This window comes from Mycteria americana, chromosome 11 (genome assembly GCF_035582795.1).
Source record: "Mycteria americana isolate JAX WOST 10 ecotype Jacksonville Zoo and Gardens chromosome 11, USCA_MyAme_1.0, whole genome shotgun sequence".
Classification (NCBI taxonomy): domain Eukaryota; kingdom Metazoa; phylum Chordata; class Aves; order Ciconiiformes; family Ciconiidae; genus Mycteria; species Mycteria americana.
This window is the reverse complement of record NC_134375.1, coordinates 7,468,522-7,490,401: the sequence shown is the minus strand read 5'-3', so window position 1 is coordinate 7,490,401 and position 21,880 is coordinate 7,468,522. Positions and strand designations below refer to the sequence as shown.

At 38.4% G+C, this 21,880-nt stretch overlaps 1 protein-coding gene and 1 long non-coding RNA gene across 7 annotated transcripts in view; both read right to left on the bottom strand.

Moving 5' to 3' along the window:
* Nucleotides 1–21,880, bottom strand: part of RFT1 (RFT1 glycolipid translocator homolog) — a 77,352-nt gene that overhangs the window by 15,095 nt on the left and 40,377 nt on the right. For 4 of the 6 annotated variants that reach the window (XM_075513901.1, XM_075513905.1, XM_075513902.1 and 1 more), the window contains exon 1: nt 38–115. The exons of 1 other annotated variant lie outside the window; for it this stretch is intronic. In XM_075513901.1, coding sequence (XP_075370016.1) covers nt 38–100 — 63 coding nt within the window. In that variant the 5' untranslated portion in view covers nt 101–115. Of the gene's footprint in view, nt 1–37; nt 149–21,880 lie in introns of those variants that run through there. One more of the 6 variants, XM_075513903.1, reaches the window with a different exon arrangement.
* On the bottom strand, nt 14,129–15,971 carry LOC142415759 (uncharacterized). Its single transcript, XR_012777516.1, has 3 exons — nt 15,707–15,971; nt 15,155–15,365; nt 14,129–14,227 (listed from the first exon to the last, which is right to left on the bottom strand). It is a non-coding gene; the product is annotated as an uncharacterized LOC142415759 (long non-coding RNA).

The window sequence follows — 21,880 nt, the reverse complement described above, 5'->3', positions numbered from 1 at the left end:
AGGAGGAGGAGGGAGGCGGCCCGGGGCGGCCCCGCACCTGTAGCAAAGCGCTGGAGGAGGCCAGCCGGGTGGTCTGGCTGAGCACGTCCTGCGAGGCCATCGGCTCCCCGCCCTGCCCCGCCGGCAGGAAATGGCGCCGCCGTCGCGCCGCGATCTCGTCAGCGCGGCCGGGACCGCCCCGGCCTACGGGCGGACAGCGGGCACGGGGCACGAAACCCGCTGGGAATGGGCGGTAACGCTCTGCTCATCCAGCTGTTCTTAATGTCACAGGATAAACGTGTCCTTTTCAGCAGTGCTTTGGACATAATATACTGGGCATACTTCCAAAACAACCGGGCGCTCCCGTCTACTCAGATGCTAAAACTAACGTTCGGCACCAGCTTTCTGCTTCGCAAGCAGGTATTCCACTACAACCACCCCCAAAAACTCCACACTGGCTTATGAGAAGAGATACCACCTTAAATAGCATTTTCTGACAAGCGCTATTTTCCAGAGATTTCTGAAAAAATCTCCATGCGAGTTTCACCGATTCCTTTCTCACCTGAGGGCAAAGCCACCAGTCCTCCCTGGCTTAAGGAGAAAGACAACCAAAACTGAGCGGAAACACCCTCGCTGCAGGAAGAAGAAAGCATCTTACTTCCTTCTGTATAAAAAAACCAAAACAACCACACCCCCCCACACACCCCCCACCCCCCCAAAAAAAAAAAAAAAAAAACCAGAACAAAAATAAACCAAACCCCAACCAAAAAACCACCTTCAAATAGTAAAGATGTAATTTAATTATAACAGACTTGAATTTAATAATACGCTGACTTGAAGTCTTCCAAACAGGTAAGACTTTAGACTCTGTAAATCAGCACAGTGGTAGTTCCAGACTATTTGAGATTATTATTTAAGCAGCAATATATAACAAGATTGTATCTCTGTGTTACAGAACATTCCCTTCAAAAGCATGGCACTTCTGGCTCAGAAGTCACATTTTTCTTAGCAATGCTACAGTTGAACTAAAACATTTCATGTCAAACAGCAGCTGTTAGAAAGTGTTTGGGGTGGGGGGGGCAGGGGAAGTATCAGAGTCCTACTTGATTTCAGCTTCTTCATGACAGAATATGAACAGCAACAGCTTAAAATCAGGATCTTAAGAGAAGCTAGATAACCAACCAAAATTCTCCAAGCTCATGCAAAGAAGCCATCTGTCCATCAATTTTGTCTTCTGCGTGAAACCCCCTCCTCTTCTGAAGCATTACACCCACCGCTTCATTCTTTAGCTGTTCAGAGTAAAGTTTTTCAGATTTTTTTCCTTTGGTCATTTTTCCTGATAATGTTCTTTTAAGTAATCTGGAAGTGATGTACAGATGTAGATGCACATGGCAGAGGAGTATAACCTATGAATTCTTTTAAGTGTGATACTAACATTGGGAACACCTAACTTGTAAAAACCCAACAAAAAGAGATTATTATCCCATTGTAAAGATGGGGAGATGGGAACAGAGAGAAGAAACTAATCTGTGTCAGGTAATTGCAGAGACAGGAAGAGATCTCAGATTTTGGGTTACAGAAGGGTGTTCTAGCTAGAGGGGAGGAAACATTGCCACCTCCCCTCTCCTTCAGGCAGTTTTCCAGTTCTCAAAAATGGAAAAGGCAATTAAAAATGTTGTCCTAACTCAGGCCCTGGGCTTTTCTTAGTGGCAGTAATGGTGACAGTGGAAACCAAGAGAATGTTATGGCTTGTGCTGATGTCAATAGGGGTGGTTGAACTGTGGGGATTAAAACACATCACAATTGCCTGATATGCTGCACAGGGAAACAAAAATGCAGTTGAGGAGCATAAAGCATGCAGCGTCTACCAACACTGCAGTAAGGATTCATGTTATTCGCTCTATATATACACAAACATTTTCATGACAAAAGTAGGGAACGTCAAGGAATAAACAGGAGAAATTAGCATGCTAACTGGAGGCAATAGTCTGACTGTTTCAGGCATCTGCCAGGGGCAACAGTAAGTGACAATTAGTGATGTTTTGTTGGACAGTTTGGCTTGTCACCTCATAAAGCTGAACCAAACAGCTGCAAAGCACAGGGAGGTGGAAAAAGAAGAGAGAAACAACTGTAACTTCAACTATTTTTAATAGGAACCAGCTTTGCCACTTACACCCTTTTGGCATTAATGCATCTAAGCCACTAGATGGCAAACGGCCTTTGAGGCACCCAGCAGCAAGACACACTGGTCAATCCCCAAAGCACATGCTTGAGGTTAGACTGAAAGTGAGTATTTTTACTCCAGTAGCATCTTTCAGATTCTACTGCATGTTATGTCTGAACAATAGTTAGAACAGGCCAACTCATAATAGTAATGTGGCACAACACAGGTCAAAACCAGAACAAGAACAGTATTTCAAACTTACAAATTGACCTACCAGCTAACTTGATTTTCTTCAAAACTGTGTGTGAGCAGGCTTAACAACTAAGTTGACAGAAAATGCTTATTTTTAGTAACATAATTTGAGAATAGGTATAACTTAAAGGAGGACCAAGTTACTGAACTGGCATACAGTGTTGAGAAAGTTTCAGGAGAATATGCAGTCAAAACAATTGCTCTCCGATTCCCACAGCAGGCAGTGCCCGCTTAGAGCGTTCCTGCATCCTCTCACCTCAACATATACTCCTTTTGGTTGTCTTGAAGCAACTGTTGGTGGCAGCATACTCTAAAATAGTTCACTTTCCTTAACAGCAAAGGAGGCAAGAAACTTAACCATTACAAAGGTCTTTACTTCCAGAGTTAGGCTACATCTGGAACTAAACTAGGCTGGCTATTCCTCCAGCACAGAACACACACTCCTTGGGTCGGGACAATGGGATAAACCCCTGTTATTATTGGAGGTACATGGAACCTCTACAGCAGAGAAGAACCTCTTTGATCTACTCCAAAGTTGAACTAGTCCAAAAAGACTAGACAGTTTGTCATGGTTTAACCCCAGCTGGCAACTATTCTCAGCACAAATCCAAAACATAGCCCCATACTAGCTACTGTAAAGAAAATTAACTCTATCCCAGCCCAAACCAGCACACAGTTGTATATACAGACCTTAGAATGAGTTGCGACTGTTCCTTCAGACTTTCAAAATGAAAAATCTTAGTGTTTCATGGTGCTCAGTAGCTGTGTTCCACTTGAGATAACTGTATTTCATTACCCCATTAATAAGGTATTTCAAGATGAAAGGTGGACTTTGACTTCAAATTACAGCCTTTATATAAGTTGAAAATTTAAAACCTGTTAAGAGCAGTTAGACACCTCCCATACTATCACTTCCTCAAAAGGGAAGTCATCTTCAGCTAAAATATGATAGCTAATTTCCTTTGGGACAAAAATTCCCAAATTAATGACGAAGTGAGACTGGGAAGCAGGTCTCTCTTAAATCAGCAGTGAGACCTTGAAACAAGCCTGATCAGTTGCCACTTCTCATCTGTTCTAAAACCAAGATCTCATTTGCAGAACCAAAATCAAATCCAGTATAAAGGATCAATAGCAAATTTGCATTTTATTAACCCAAATAAATACTGCACTTTAAGTGCTACAATACTGCACTTAATATATTTTAACATATTAATTTTACTTGTGGGCTTCCTTTCCCTTAAAGGTCCCTTGATGAATCAAGTTAGAAAACCAACTGTGCTATGAAATCATAGGCAAAGTTCTCTGTTGCTGTCCGATACCTCCTAGAATAGTGCATGATGTAACATAAAATAACAGACTAGGCTGTGAGCTAAAGACTGTAGATTTCTCCAGCTGCTGAAAAAGCTTTTAGCTTTGCAGTCAGGACCAATTTTAGAAACAAGCAAAAGAAATACTCAAAAACCCTGGTGCTGGCTGAGCAACCTTCCCCCTCAATGGCATCCTCTCCAGTTGATTCAGTGTAAAGAGACCAAGCAAGATCCTGACACCCATAGGGAGCAGCCAAATGCCGCTGCTCGTGCGCCCAGCCCTACCCTGTGCCTCTGCAGCTGGAAGGAGAGGCTCTGAGGGCAGCAGACCATCCCAATAGCATGTACTGTGTTAAGAGATGGATATGCACTCCTCTTCCCATCCCTCTGGCCTGCAGCATGATTCTGTCTCATGGCTGGACATGTGGATTCCAAGTAAAGGAGCTGAGCAGCTACAGAACTGGATCTGTACACTACTGGCTCTGCAGAGCTCCCTTATCACAATACCCCACACTTTGTAGGAAGCGTGATGCTTAATGTCACTGCTCTGCTTCTGGTACAAGTCCACACTTTGCCGTTTCATTAACGAGGATAAAATAGTTTATTCCTGGGGTGGCAAAAGATTATTTTCCCTATACTGCTCAGAAGCCTTGCCTTGTGCCAGCAGAGGACAAATTATGTTAAACCTGGGTTTATTTTTGTTTTCTTTTTTAAAAATAATGCATATAAGAGATCTGTCTCTTTGTCCCTGATCATATAAAGCTTGTGCCTTTACTGAAGGAACAGGGAGGTTGGGGTCAAAGCAAGGAGTCACATGGAGACTTACCAGACTAGGCACTAAATCTCATTAAGCTTTCTTCCCTCCTGTGAGCAGCCCTCTCAGATCAGGGACATATCTAGGCCTGAGGATGTAAAATTTCCAATTCAGTGCAGAACTGCAGAAAGCAAAAGAAGAGATTCACAGGCTGTTCACGAGCAAAGGACCCACTAGGAGTTACTGCTGTGCCAGTTTCTCTTCCCTCTAACCAAAGTGTTCCCAGAGGGCTTTTTAGATTAGTTTCCCCAGGCCTTGTGGACTGAGTTAATCTCTCTGTGCATGTTAAATGGTTAAACAAAAATTTGCCTTTTTTTTTTCCTGGCTGCATTATTAGTTCAGCAAGGATTTAATTTACGTCCTTTCTTTGGGATGGAAGAATAAAGGGGCTTTCTGAAGAATGCAGAGGAGTGGTTTTTTTCTGTAATATGCTACATTTGAAAAATGCACTGTATTGGCTTTCCAGAGTAGTCTTTGATTTTGTAGTGTTAGTGTTAATTTTGCCTCACAGTTTTCACAGTGCATTGGTCTTTAATGCACCTTTTATATGTAATTTGATCAACTGGTTTCAGTGCCCTATCAATTTCACTTTTAAATTCAACTTTTATTTATTGAAAGATTTTATGTATTAAGTATATGGAAGACTGACACTTTCTTATATGTAAAATGTAATGTAAACCAATGTTCAACTCAAAGGAGAAGCAAAAAAAATGCAGCAAATATACAAGTCAAATAGTAAAATATTAAGGATGGGATAGTGCTAATTTTTCAAAAACAGTGTCAAATGATTACACTGCATATAGCATGAAGTGTATATAGGCAGATTTTAAGACATAGCATATATTGATTAGAAGAGCAACAATGAGTGTTCTGCACAATGCTGTCTGCTTCCAATAAGCTTTACACTTTTCATGTTCACTTTGCAATTTAAAAATCTGTAACATTCAACAGACATTCTAAAGTCTACAAAAGACCTCCAAGTTCTTTAATCTGGGGGAAGTAATAAGTTACAGTAGTTTTATCACTGGAACTGGCAAGCTCCTTGCTTAAAATTCTTGCAAAATTTGTACATTCCTTAAACATGTACATAATCAATTCTGCACAATCTTTACTGTCCTGTGTGTTCTACAGACTAAGCATTTCCTTTTTACGTATTTATGTATGTTCAGCTGAAGATGATTTCTGTCTTGCCCTCCTCAAGGCTAGAAATTCCAGCCATTTTCACTATGATCTAACAGCCTCTGTCTTACCTGTCTAACTGGTTTAGGAAACTTTGTATCAGCCCCTCACTTTGAACACTGAATAGACAATTTATCTAATTGCAGTGTGCTTTGGAAGCCTATCAATATATAAAATGAGAAAACTATAATGGAACATTTCTCAATCTTTTTGGAAAGTTTATATCAGCAATAATCATAAATGAGAAGTTCTCTTATGGGTTGTTTCCTTTACCTTGTAAAATATTAACTGCCTTCATTTATTGTTCATGTCAGATATATGCAACTTCAACTATCACTATGGTAAGTACTGTTTCTGGGGGGGTACTACATCTCAAATTCTAACCTACAAACTTGAATTATAGATGTGGTGATGAGTAGGTGGTGAGGCAAAACATGTACATTTTTCCTCCTTCCTATGCATTCTGTAAGATTAACTACACAGTTATACTTGCTGCTGCAGGTTTGGTGTTGACTAATGCATTACTAGTGAACATACAGAAGTGTTTTCTGGAGCATAATAGCCATAGTAAAGTTATAGAAACAGATTTTGCAGCTGTGAGCACTTGCACTTGAAAAATCTCTACTAGGCTAGGGCTTGGTATCTTTGCACTACAAAATCATTCTATAAGCTCCAGGCTACCTCCCTTGAGGAAAAATGTACTTGAAAGATAAAGAGGTGCAGAAAGCCTGCAAAAGAGATTTCTACTTGCTATACAAACACGTATGTTCACAAACACTATTTGCTTTAATAGTCGTATAGAAATAAGGCTCTGTTCATTAAAACAGTTCACAGCTGCTGAGTACTCATGCGGAATGATCCTCCTATATTTTAGAATTCAACAAAGTGTTATTAAACTTGCTTTGACCTCAGCATGACTTGTTTGTGCATGAAATGGCCTTCAGGCTTCTAAAATCAACAGTGACAATAACTCATTGAACATGGTAAAATATACAGAATGGAAGGACTCAAGTGGCAAGTGCTTCTGAAATACACATTAGAGGAGTTTGGATTGTGAAAATGCACTGAATACAAGATATTCCTGTAAAATATTCCAGTTTCTCTTTCCTTTTCTCCTTTGAGTCATCTGGAGACTTACTTTTAAAGTAGATGGAGACATGCAGGAGTTATACTTAACAACCAGGAGGATATCTGACACAAAACAGAATAAGTGTTTTTGCTACTTTAAGTAATTCAGCATCTAGGAGGAGAAGAATCACTTAATGGAATGCCTTATAAAGGCTGAGAATACAGAATTTGTGAGTCACCCTACACTGCCTCCTTCAAATTACATTTGTATGATATTATATAATATTGTGCATCATCATCTGTAGAACAGAATTAATTATGAGTCAGGTATCTCTTCATGTCATTCATTTCCATCTCCCTTGAGAGCTGACTTCCATTCTTCACTAAAATAACCCCTCTGAGCAAGACAGTGATTAGTTTGACAAATTGATAGAATAAAATATCTCCATCCCCCTTATGGGACATACTCCAGCATTCATGACAGTTACAGCTAAGTGAAATACATTTTTTGGATTCCTCTTATTCCTTAGTGGCAAGCAAGGAATCTCTTAAATAAAACAGTCCCGGCATATGTTTATCTATTCGGTTTCAGAAACTCTCACATTATCCGTCAACAGTTAAACTTCACTTTCAGTACAAAAACCTGAAATCCAATTAGAAAACAACTCACTAGCAATACAGGAAGCAGAACTTAACACTGTGCCCAGCAGACCTCTCTCAACTACAAATAAGGGAAAAGGAGAGCTCCCAAAAGGCCTATTTACCTGTTAGGGAGGTCACCTAAAAACAACTTTTCAACATAGGGGAACAATATTGAGAGTCAAAATAATCTCTGCCACTAATCCAGATGTCTATGTAGTCAAGTTACTGAGCTTCATTGCCTCCATTTGAATTGAACACATGACTTCATTGCACATCTTTCTCTCCAGACAAAAGTACAATTATTCTCTCCTAGCTCAAGGTGGCCCAAGGTTATAAGACAACTCACCTTAACAAGTTCTACTGTTTCTCAGTTCATTAGGAACAAGACTCTACTCTCCAAATTTAGCTTCACTGCCATCCTAGCTGGCTCAGTCTGCAGGCTTATATGGAACAAACATAAGATTGTTTAGGTCTAAGGACACCAGCTGTCCCCAAACATCACAGTTCTGGTGATGGACAAATAGAAAAGACAAGTGAGATTAGTCATCACATGAGATACCTTTCTGCAACTCTTCAAACACAAGATCTTGCGTCATACTAACAATGTTAGGGGATTTATCCAACCTTGTCCTTTAAGGAGATTGTAAAGTAAAACTCCCCTCTTGCTTCCCTACTAAACAAGCTGTTCTGTTGTATTTCCTCTTAAAGACATACTTTTTTTCAGCTTTGCCAATCACTCTGAGATTGTGTGCTAAGCAGTCAGGTATAAAAAAATACTTCCCTTTGTTCAGCCAAGTTGTAACTGTATTACAATTGAACCATGATGTGTCAACAGTTTGTCTGTAACTTGAAAAAAAAAAAAAAAAAAAGAGAAATTAACATATCCACTCTCACTACTAAGATTTGGTTGGGGTGGTTGATTGATTTTATTTATTTATTTTTTTAAACAACAGGTATATTGGACTAATAAACCCCCTAAAGATAACAGCAGCAACCAATGCTTGCCTCAACTGGGCTACGCATTTTTGCTTCCACTCTCCCTCTGCAGGTTCATCGTTTAGTTGCAGAGGGTAAAAATTTGCCAGTTGCAACCGAAGATACTGTCATCCTTTAATGCATTCCTGACCACGCCTACATCCTAGTGAGAACATTGGTTGTAGCACTGTCAAGACACTTGGGCATAAATTATTAGGCCACTTACTCATAAATATGGAATGTATAGCTTTAACATGACTAGGAAAGCACTCTAGACACATTTAATGGGCTCTGTTTTCTTTCCCTGATAATTGTATCAGGGCCGTATGGGCACCTTGGTGCTGGTATCTTTATATTCTCTATACTTCCTGTGTTCCTAAGAATTTATGCTATGAAGAGAGAGATATATCCTACCAGCTATTCCATTTTACCAGAAAGTCTGCATCACTACCAAAAGTCACGGTTTGACTTCTTGCCCAGTGGAAGAGAGGCTGAAAATGAACACAGTCAACTCTATAGCCCATAAGAGGGCAAAAGTAACCCAATCAAAAACCAAAAGTAGGCCTTCCCAGGTTTACCTAAGTTCAAAATTCCTGAAAAAATTTATTGTCCGTACCAAAGGGAAGAAACTCTGAATGAGCAGTGAACAGAACGGGTCATACCAGATCAAAGGAGCTGGATATCCCTCTCACAAATACTGGTGTCCACACACAGCAATGTATGTGCCTGGTAAGGAAAGCCATACCCTGGTTCTTGTATTCTGCTGCTGCATCTACGACTATTACTTGCATCAGAAGAGAAATACCACTAAATGGAAGAAATTTCATCTTCCTGACTTCATAAGCATTATGTTAGAAAGCTAAAGGCACAGCATACAATGCACTATTAATCTGGAGCCGTGATCTGTTACTATTACCTTTACTCACTGTTCTGCAGCTTGCAGGTCATGGTTCACCACCACAGTTGTTTCATTAGCAGATTTCAAAAGCACTGCGTACTTCACCATGCATTTTTAGCTCTCCATGTCCATCCTACCTAAACGTGAATTTAAAATTCTTTTCTTAGAAACCAATAATATCAGAGGCTCATCGTAAGAGATGTCACAGGAGTCGTTTAAGGTTTGCATGCGTGGCAGAATACTCCCACTCACATCCTGAAGAATGTGGGGAAGTTCAAACAAAGATCTGACCACATGTCTGAGACTAAACCAGCAATGCATATCTTCTACCCACACCATACTCCTAAAACTTAATGTCTATTACAAAACAAGTTCCTTTCCATCTGCATGCAAAACTCACTATTTTATGTTATCAGTCTTGCTGAGAGTCCAATAGAAAAGCAAGAAATTGTTAGTGGCAAAGAAACTCTTGAAATGCTTTCCATCAAAGACACACATAGAACCTTGCAACATTCCTATATAAACATTTAGGAATACATGTCCCTTCTGACTATTCCACTGGCACTGTATCCTCAGACTTCCACTTTAATCACTTCATCCTCTTTCAGATACTGAATGCTACTGGGCTTCGTTCTGTAATGTTGTTGATAATGTTTTTGAATGCTATACACAGGTTTACCACAGCCTGGGAAAGTGCTAGTGAGGAAATTACATACGAAATCAGCCTTATTTTGTTACTGCAATTCTGGCAGTTTTCCACATCTTTATGTCACTAATTGCACATGATTATCAACAAAGAAAAGAGAGCTCTTCTAACCATGATACTAAACAATGTAATTAATTCCATTAGATAGATCCACAATACATAATTTGCAGCAATATAAGCCCAAAATCTGAGATGCTCTGGTAATCCGTAGTGACAGAAAGTAAACAATCCTTTTCATTATGTAATTCTGGATTTTTCACCAGTCTATTCAAAATTGCTCTTGCCCTTGCATATTGGTTTTTCAAACGTGCTTTTAGTTATTCAAAAGAACATTTACATTAGCAAGATGAAACCTCTTGAGTCTGACTTAAAAAAAAAAATAAATTGTAAATTTGACAATGGAAAACACTGCCAAAGCAGTGAAAGCTGTTCAAAACCTCAGATTTTGTTCTAAGCATATTACTAAAATCATAGGCTGTTTCCTGCTTTTTGTGTAGATGATAAACACATGAAGATTCACCAGGGAAAAAGAAATAAAATAAAATAAAACAACCTTATTCACTTGCTTTTTCACAATCCAGACTTACATTCAGCCACTTTTCACCTCTGAGTCAAATCTCACAATATTAAAGAGAGAGAACACTAAATCATTCATTTAAAGATAATTCCATTTGATCACCTTAATAATGTAGAAGCACCTAAGGAGGTTACAGCTGTGTAGTGCAGTGGAAGAAAGAGACGAAAGCTCAAAATTCAGCTAAGAAAACAGTAAGCTTGCTCTTTGCTAATACCATCACTGCTTCTGTTCTATAAATCCTAACAAACTAACAAGCACAGCTGTGTAAAAAAACAAGCTCTATGCTAATAGTGGGGCACAGGCTACTCTTGCATGGCTACTCTTCCACTGGTAAAGGAAAGTGCTCTTTGCTATTATGTATTTTGTTTCAAAACTGAAAAGGAGATACTTCCCAATATACAGTAAAACAAAAAAAGAATAAAATTACTTCAAAAGTGACTATGTGAAATGGACAATAGAAGAATGCTCAATACTTCATTGTATTGCAAAAGGAGAAAGAAAGGTCTTGAAAACAAATGAGACTTATTGCATCAATCATTTTTAAAAGAATTATTATTCTATATTTAGAAAAGAAGTCAGACACTGGATTTCACAACCATATGTGGAAAACATTAAAGGGAAAACTAGATGGGATTGCCAAGGCAGTGAGGGGCCAAGAACTGCTATTTTTTTAAACCCACCCCGGAACACCAGGGTGAGGGCGAAGTTTCACACAAGTCTCCTCTGCAACAATTGCTAAAGTAAATTTGATTAGCAATATGCAAAAACTGGCAGCGCTGGACTGCTACAGAGACTGAATTATGCTGACAGTACCAGAATAGTTGGGCAATTTTGGGACAGTTTCCAGTGTTACTGCCCATCCTCTGCTAGTTCGTGAATAAATAGGAAATTTCAGTCTAATTATTCCAATGCAATTTGTGAGATGAATAGACAGTAGATGGAACAGCAAGACTTCCCAATCTTCCTGTGGAACCGCGTGAGAGGATTTTTACAGTCAAGAAGCAGAGTATGTTAACCAGAATTTTACTGTGAACAGTAGAAAATTTGTGACTGTACTGTCAACATAGATAAAAATGAATGGCATGACTATGCATCGTTACCACTTTCTTCTTAATATGTGTACCAAAAATAGCAAAAAGGGTCTTGCTCATAGCCCTCAAAATATTACTTCATTATTAGTTCCTTGCTTTTTGAGAAAAGATTACACCTAGTGAAAATTTGTACAACTTAAAAAGCCAAACATTCTTTTTTTGAGCCCATCTAGTTCTGCCAAAAGGCATATGATCGTGTTGGCACTTACTCTACCCAATCCTTTGCACATTCAGAGCATCATATCAATATTGATTAATTGTCAGAATGCTCGTACAAGACAAGCAAACAGAAATGTGACAGCCAGATGCTACAAACAGCACTCTATTCAATCAGATCATCTTATCGTTATCTTATCATGGCTTTTCCCTAGTATTTTCAGCCTGGATAGTGTAACTTAATTTGCATATTCTCAATAAGCATACGATACAGTACACATCTACATAACTAACTACAAGTTGAAAAGTAAATGAGTCATGGGGGGTAGGGGGAATGGAGCAGACCATTCCTTTATAAGATTAAAAAACATCTTGGGATTTTTATTTGAAAACTATGCCATGTAATTCCTAAACTTCCTTGTCATCCCAATGTTTCCCAGATACTTTGTCCTTCACAAGACTGTATTTGCATCTAGGGAAAACACAGTATTTCCACTGTTTAAGCATTACAACTTGGCAGGGCAGAAGAGGAAATAAAGCATATTTAACTAAGTGAAACTGCAAGTTGCATTTAGAGACTGAAATAATGCAGAGAGCCTAAGAGTAAATGTCCTCCTCTTAAAAAAATGGCAAGCCTAAGAGTGAATGTCCTCCTCTTAAAAAAAATGGCAGAGGTTTTAAGAGCCACAGCTTGTCAGCTGTCTTCCTTTTTGTCGCTGAAGGAGCATGCTGGCTCCTTAAAAGGATGTCTGTGTGATCCTTCCATTCTCTAAGGCACAATATGAGAGGGGTCAAATGACTCATTATGGATCAAGACCTCACAGGACCCACTAACAGTGCATTCCCCAAGCAAAGAGTGAGCACATGTAGAACTCCTCACAATACTCCCATGGGAAGATACATACTGAAGGAACCAAGAGGAAATTGGGAAACAGACTGAAAAGGCTCAGACTCTGAAAGGACAAAATATATGGTTTTAGTTTACTGTTTTGCCTTCTCAGCAAAACAGCAATCATGAGTTGTCCAGAACTAAAAGCAGTTCTGGTAGTAAGTCATACTCCCACTACCTGGAATGAGGGTGTTGTTGCTTAGCGATCTGTGTTCATACACCATTGAAGAAATGAGGAACAAATCTGCACATGTCAGAACACCAATGGAGATTTCACAACTAATATCTTTATATTCTTCCTCTCAAAATCAGCCAGGACAGTCAAATTTCAAAGATGACAGCTGTCTTGACTGACTGATTTTTAGACTAACTACTCATGCAGTGACTCTTTAGCTCTTTTCTGTCACATTATAAAACTGCAAACATTAGAGATCTTGTGTATACCTGCACAGATAAAAGTACCTCCCATTTACATAAGACATACCAATACAAGATGTACTCCAAATCAGTCCCTACAGCACGTATTATTTAATCACTTCTGAAGGCACTGGCTTTAAGAGATTAGATAGTATGCTCCTACACTTACATAAACGTAGCGTTTATCTGCGTACTGGGTACTTTTGTTCTAGACAGTTGCTTGCCAGCTGTTATTCTGGGAGACATATAATGTAAATAATTAACAGGCATCACATTCTTCCAGCTGCTAATGCTGTAAAATAATTTCTTAGAAGTTATCCCAGTGATTATTAAGCACTTGGTAATGATGTGTGGTAAGAGACAAACAACTGTAACAGAATGAACAGTGCACAGGAAGTGCTGATTTTTATCTTACTGGCTTTCTGCCTCTATTTTCATCAAATTCTTCAGGAGTGATGACAGATTAAAAAGCATTTTTTGCATGCAGACGGTAGTTTTCTAGCCCTCCTTCCTGCACTTCTATCACATCTCTGTTAATAGCGATATGTTTTCATTAGTGATGGGGCATCAGTAGCTACTGCCACAAGCTGAGTCACTTTCAGGTGGCTGCCTGCAGTTTCAGGTGTGTGCCGCTGTTCAGGAACAGATGTTTCCCTCTTACAGCTAACCACACGGGCTAGCTGTTCTACACAAAAACTGTCCACATCCGGCTGGGCAGACCAAAGAGACAGTAACAGTCATCAGTACACTCAGATCCACTCCTTGTACACAGGGCATTTTTATGAGCCACCACATATTTCAGAGGCGGAATATACCAGGTTTTGATTTTTACACTTAGTTCTCAGAACCAGTGGACCCTTCCCTGAGGTGTTCTCAGCCCTGAGAGCTGCAGAAAAGTCTGCTGTCAGTGCTCATGATAGACGTTATTTTAGCCCTTGCAAGGGCCAATGACTTCATGTAGGCTTCTGAGCAGATATCAGTATCAGTGGTGTTGCTAATACAGACACAAACTTACCCACGTCTGGAAAAACAAGCCTTCCACAAATGTTTAACCAACTATCAGGTGCTCTGCAAAGATGTGCATCTCATCATCACTTGCAGCTTGCCCAGGATCTGTAATTAGTGAATCCAAGTTAATGAAGACTCATTACTTAGGAAAGAGATCAGTTCACAATTAAAACTACACATCTAAAATGGGAGTTTAAAATTAGCATGTCTGTAGGTTTTTTAAGCAGGAGTACCCAGAAGTTGTAGTATATATGCATTGGAGCATGTTCTAGTAATTTATGTAATTAAACAAAGATACAACGTTCTTTAAAAAGTTAAAACTGCAGCCCCATATACTGTCTCAAACTTTGTCCAGTCATGCAAGCAATCGCATTCACCCAAGTATATTTGTACACTTCAACTTTAAAAGCATTAAACACATTCTGATCTAGTGAGATACTATGTTGACTTTGTTGAGAGCACAATTAGGCTACTGCTACTTGAAGTCTTCACAAAAAACTCTCCAAGTTTGTTTTAATGTCACTACTGACCCATCGACAAAGCCAAAAATATCCGTCTCTCTATAAGAGTTAAGTGTTGTGGATATAGCAGATCTTAAGAGCTGAAGGCACTCAGTACTTGGATGCAATTCCTGGAAAAGCTTCAGGAAGCTCTTTCATTAACAGTGTTAAATCAGTAGGTATCATAACTTTTCAGTTAAGCTGATTTTTCAGTACCTGCAGAGGCTTCAAATGTCTGGAAAATATTTTTGATACAACTGAACTACAGATTCTGACTATTATAAGGTTACTAGATTATATTTTGCTTGTACAGGAACACGTGCATTGTGTTCTGTGTATCTGTACTATCGCTGCAAAACCAATCTGGAGACTGCATTGACCTCTACTGAAGTTCAACGCTGCATGGTAGTATATAAAAGTACTGTTCTGGGGCAACTGCTTAAAGATGAGGTAACTCATGTCTGAACTTGACATATTAGATGGTAGCCAAGTCAGTAGCCTGAAAATGTTAGTAGGTACCAGTTAAACTCACTTTCCTCTTGGATGACCTCTCATTCCTAGCTGGAAGACTCCCAGATGAAAGTGTAGCCCTAGGATCTGAAGATTGTTCTTTTCTTCAAAACCTGTGTTTTTATTGCAATGCTGCTACCATGGAGCTGCTGAAAATTATAAAATTTATAATTCTTTTCTAAACAGAAGCTGGTGGATGGCAACAATAAGAGTCCTTCAGCATGATCGACATTCTATTGACAGAGGTAAAAAAAAAAAAAAAATCCAAGTGAAAGAGTTTGTTAGAACATGAGAGACTATGTACTTTGGAGGTTTGTCCAGGCTACAGACTACGCAGTAGTGCCTTGCTTTTGTAGGCTTTCTCTGTACAACCCTACAATGTAAAAAACAAACAAAAAAAAGCCCAAAACAACCCCCCAAAAACAACAACAAAAAAACCAACAAAAAACCCCCAAACCAACCAACCAAACACAAAAACAAGAAGAAAACCAGAACACCCCACAAAACAAACCATTAAAAAAAACCAAAAAGACCCCACAAACTAAAACAAAACAGGAGAAAAAAGGACTCATACCTGCTCCTCAGTGAAAAGCAGCTATTGCTCACAAACACAGCAAAGAACTAAAGTCTCCTTCCATGAAGCAAACAGGCCTACCTTGAGATTGGAAGAAGCAGATTATATATGCGCATGATTAAACCAGAATCTCAGTCTACAGCCATCAGTACTCCATGTGTTTTCAAAGATGTTCTGATTAATCAAACTGCCTAATTAAGAGTGTTTTAAGTGTCTCTACTATAACAATTAAATGTCTTTACTATTGCCTTGTAACATGCTTCATTTTAAACTGTGACTGGATAGAAGCTTGACTGTGCTGATAATCCAGTTATGTTTTGGGAATTAGTGTGTACCAGTTGATTACATTAAGAGATGAAGACAGAATTAGGTACCACTTGCCATAGCTACATCATTGTAGGCTTGCATACGTGTCACAGGGTTTGCTGTAATGGACTATGCATATAAATTCTGAAGAGACAGATGATATAGGCAAAAGCATTCCTTTGCTCTTTAGGTTAACCTGTGAATAAGCAAGGCAGGAATTTAAGCGAGAAAGATATTACATTCCCTTTGATTAACAAAGGGAAACAAGCTGGCCTAATAAACACACACACAAATCCCATTTTCAAAATTTTGTCTCCTGCTTCTGTCATCACTGGAACAACTACAGTAAGCCACACCATCAGGAATATTTCTTTTTCTACTGTAATTACACAAAATAAGCTGTGTTTATTTGTTTGGGGGGTATATTTTCACCAGCCATAGCTATACTGTCAATACTTGAGAGTACATCAAAACAAAAAGCAGCAAAAGGATGTGATTTTGCATGGGATTACCCATGCACACTACCACACTACCAGACATTGCATTTGTGGTTTTTACAATTAAATAAATCATAAGTAAATGTCTAGACTACTTCTCTAACCCTACATTTCTATCTCACAATAAAAATTGCAACTGCTCTGTAAAATTTACAGTGGGAAAATTATATGTTAATTATTGTCTTTAAAAAAGACATACTTTTTGGTGGCAGGACAGATATTTGCAGCTAATTTGCTTCACATCACTGCGCATTTTTCAGAAGTCTCTCCCAAGTATTTTGAGAGTGATTCAGCAGTAATTCCAAAACAATTCTCAGAAATTCTTTACCATGTATGGACATAGAAACTTCCCCCCCCCCCCCCGCCTTTTTTTTTTTGGAGTATGCTCTGCAACTTACCAAATGAGTGTAAGACTTCTGATGCAACTTGAAAATGGACTGTGTTCTAGGTTTGCAAACAATCAATTATTTCAGCTTGGGTTTGGTAGTTCACCATTCCGGAAGAAATATTACTTACTGGTTAGAGAGGGGCTGTGAGTCAAGACACCAGGCTCGATTCCCAGTAGTGTTCAAGACCTGTGAATTCAAGCACCCATCTACATTTTAAGCGCCTCATTTTCCATTATATACAAAATATTTCATGAAGATAATATAGCACAGGGCAAAGTGTACTGTATACATACAGGAAAAATAAACTAGTTAATAGTAAAAACTTTTGAGACTCACTGTGAAATATTAAGAACTGAGTTATGCTTCTATAAAACATTCATAAATATGCATGGGGTTGTTTTGGGAAAGGAAAGAATTGTTGCTGAAATGAAAGCTTAGGGAACACAGCTCTTAAATCTTCACTAATGGATGAAGATAAAGGCAATTTGTTTTTAGGCAAATTATAAAATGCCTGATTACTAAATTATGAATTAGTGAAATTCTCACGTATTTCATACATTGCTGTTAGTTTACTATAAGATGACACAGGATCTATTTGTAACCAGCCTGCAGTCCTGATATTTCTACAAGGTATATAAAAATTGGCTAAATAAAGTTACTTATATGAAAATTGTATTTTAATAAAGAGTCTATTACAGACTTTTTTTTTTTTTTTAAAAAAACAAACAAACAAACAAACAACCACCACCACAAACTTGTGGTTGTTACTGTCAGGAGACTGATTTTAAAAAGAAATAAACTGTGGAATACTCTGCTTGGTTTTGTGAAAGGACCACTCCTGTCTATTCACTGTCTGGGTAATGGTATTTTGTCTTGAGATGTGTACGGGTAAATGCCTCGAGCAACATTTTCACAAGCGACAGTTATGGATCTTAGTTGCAGTAACCCATACACAATGCAGAACAAGCAAAAAATAACATATTTCTCTAAGTTACTGACCTCCCCAGATCCAGACAGAGGTAGTAAATTAACAGATGGCCTTAAGGACCACATGAATCAATAAAAGACATAAACCACAGATACTATTAAATGCTAGACTTTGGGACTGGGCATTGATTTTAATTGTCAAACTGTATTACTGCTGCAGGCACAAGATTCACTAGACTTCTGTTCTGTATTGATTTTGTTGAACAGCAATCAAGAGTTCAGTATTTAATGGCCTGCAGCTCAAGCTGAAGTGCCCACTTACTGCGCAGATGTTTTAATCAATTAAGTCTTCCTATTACATATTCTCATTCACTCTGTGTAACTGCCTTGCATAAAAACATAAAAGAATGATAATGTCATTTCGTTATCATTAATACTCCATGAAATTCCCTTTACTCATTAATTTAGTAACATTTATAGATCTTCAGTGTGCAAGGCTTTAGAAGCAACCTAAAAATTGTCACAGATGTTCTGCATGACTTCTCATCTTTGCGACTTCAAATTACACAACTGTAATGAAAGACAAATTGAAGTATCGGAGAGAATAATTCCTTCTGTTACACAGCACTCTGACAGTCAACTTGACCTTATTACATGGGGTCCAATTAAGATTCCTTTGCCATCTAGAGTTTTAAATGACCACTATTGATCACAGCTACAGCATCGAAGATGATAAACCCTTTCTCCAATACAAATGAAGTATACTTTATCTTTGGCAAAGATGGTGGAATCACCAAAATAAATCCAACATAAAGCTGAAAAATTATTAACAATTACAGATTTTTCTTTATATAAACTCTTCAGATTGTGCATGAATACACTTGCACATGTAATTACATGTACAGAAATCCAATCTGTTTTTACTTTTGCCACCTCTTCACCAGGATGGCTTCTGATAGAGACAATTTCTTACTACCATAAGAGCTGAGTAATGAAAACCTGAATCAGTGCTCATACACTTGCTGAATCCACTGCAAAAATAGAGATATAAAGTATAATTATGTGGAGGGTTAGATTTTGAGGAGACATTTAAGTAATTAAGAATTCCAGTTGATAATATGAAATGGAGGGAACTATTAAAACCCATTCGTGTGAAAAGCAAGCTGGAGAATGGTTAAAATACAAAAAAGATAATGAGATTATTCCTCACAAATAATATGAAGCAAAATATAATACATCATGACAAACTTGAAATGTTAAAAGGAAGGAAAGCAAAGAGACTAATTAAGGCTTGCAGGCAACAGATGATGGTTGTAAGCATATGAAGTGACAGCATAGTCTGAAAGAATTTAGATACGTAGCTAGAAGACAGTACTACAACAGGAAAGTAGCTCCCTTGATACAAAGTGAAAAGTATGAAAATTAGCTAACTAGATTAGGTGTCAATAGCTTTTCACACCTTCTTATTAAATGTAAGGGCAATTGGGATCACTTTACAAAAATAGCTTCTGATAAAAAACAACTAGTGGACTCTCTGGGTAGTTCTCAGATTAGCCAGTCTGAATGTTAGCACATAGATGTGATAGTATGAGAGTTCTGATCCTATAAAAGTAAAAATTATTTCTGGAAAAAGTGAAGGATGACTAGAAAAGAAGAAAATAGGAACAAATGACCGCACACACAAAAAAAAGAAAGAATGGTCTTGTTCCTTGTCCCTTAAGTCTGCAACCTCTGAAGAATTAGAAATGTGAACAATAAATAGCAAGGAGCTTCCTGAAAAAACTAAGTGACAAACACTTTTTGATGCTGAGAAAACTAGGAAACAAACTAAAGCAGATGTAATACATTTTCTATTTAAAAATTAAAACCTGTTTTCCAACACTCTTGAAACTGTTTAGCTCTTTCTCCTCCGAGAAGAATGTTCTGTACGATGTATGCCATGAAGTATTCTTTGAAATTGTAGGTGGTGGAGATACGATGCAAAACAGAGTAAGTTTCTGACAAGAAGTGATAATCAGCCAGGGTACTGAGGCAAACTGCTACCCAATGTTGTGTGTTAACTACCAGAACTTATCACCTCTGTAAACAAAGTCTAAAGTTTTAAACAAAAGACACATTCAGTTGTTTTACTGTGCTGAAATTACTGTCAATGGAGTTAAAGCAGGAAAAAAACTATTACCAAGAAGTGATATCTGCAAAGTTCAAAAGAAAATACATTTCCGGAAAACAAAAGAAGAAAAAAAAAAGTTAAAACAAAGATGAGAAGGAAATACAAGAAGTAGAAAAAGAACTGTTTGTTGCTTTTCCCAGCCTTCTCATTGAGCTCTGTGCTAACTGATGCCATATACATGGCGCCATTGATTCTATTGATCATCTGCAGTACAAAGTAGGGAACGCTTTTGTAAAGTCAATTTACTAGTAATACAGATTGTATGTTCACATGAAACGGCAAATGGTAACAACTGAGAGCCAAGGCAGGGGATCATTCACTCACAGTAGCTTTCCTCAGCTTCAGTTGGCTGGGAAGTAGGGTAGATTGCTGTGGACACAGCAATTGGCTGCAACAGTCGATACCCAGATAACCTAAGTCAGTGCAGATCCTTCTGCACTGTACCTGCCAATAACTTCAAGAAGCTTCAATTATTTGATCACAAGCAACTCCTGAGCAACTCTAGCCAATAAATGTAATAACACAGATGTTTAAGCATACTCTATTGGTTCCCTCCAAGACAGTTTGTCAAAATCCTTTATGAATTGACATTCCAGGGACAACTACAGGCTACTGGGCCTACAGGTATCAGGAACCTTCACACCACCAAGGACTCCTTGGCTAACAAACACTGAGAGTAACCACTGTCTGGAAGATTTGGGTTATTAGTCCATTTAGTGATAGATAATAATAAACATCTCTTCGCAACTACACTGCTTTCTCATTCAAGACAAGTCACAATGGACAACTACAAAACACGGAGAGAAGCTCAACTATGAAAAATGTGCACGCCTATGAATTTAAGTAAGAAAAGATATGAAGCAGTATGAATGCCTCCCCTAGTGCTCTAAGGTTTCTGTGCTTAAATAGTGGATAAGTGCATCTAAACACGTGTCTAAATTGATCAAATGATATAATTACTGAACAAGTTATATCCTCACTCCACACAAAGTGCATACATACTCTTTCCCCATAGCCCTCACTCAGAAAGTGCTTCAAATTAAACTGCCACAAAGATGAAAAGAATCATTCTGCTCACACCTTACAAGGTCTGGATGGCAACAAACACGCTTTATTTGTAATGTGGCATTATATTCTGGAGGCAGACCGAGATACTCTCAAGGGTAACGATTTTAAGTTAACATTCAACTGTGTGTTCCTCTGCCACAGCCTGAGCTGTCTACCAGTGAAGGGATTCAGAGACTACAAATTTGTGTTTCGCTGAGAGGAGCTTTTTCATGCAAACCATCGAGGTCAGCTGTGGCAGTCCAGAACTCAGCATGGGCCAATAGGTTTTAACAGGTAAGGAATTATTACTAACATGAGCAGATAGCATGCCACACATTAACATTCATTAGAAACTTACTGAGGAAGCCCAACACTATCAGTTTTGTAATTCCCATCAGCATGAGCTGGATTTTGCTAATGACTCAAACTGACTTGCGCATAGTCCTCCCCATGTTTCCTATTTTAGATTGCTAAAACAAATGTGACACTATGCACCTCAAGCACATAGAGCCAAGTGACCATTTTAAGGTGAAAAACAACACCATGCATCCATCAGATTTTTCAACAGTGATAAATGTTTCTATATATAATGAAGAATGAATATTATACTAGCCCATACAAGGCTGCTGCATCCCCCTTGTGTCACTAAGCAGCACATAAAGGGAATCTAATCCAGTATGCTAAGTGGATGATCAAAACCAACCTGAAAGTACCATGGGAAACTCAAGCTGCATACGATCCTTCAAACTTCATAGACAAGTGATTTGTTCTTAGAAGAATTTAATTAAACAAACACGTTTTGGCAGATGATCAAGTATGATACATTCACAGAGGATGG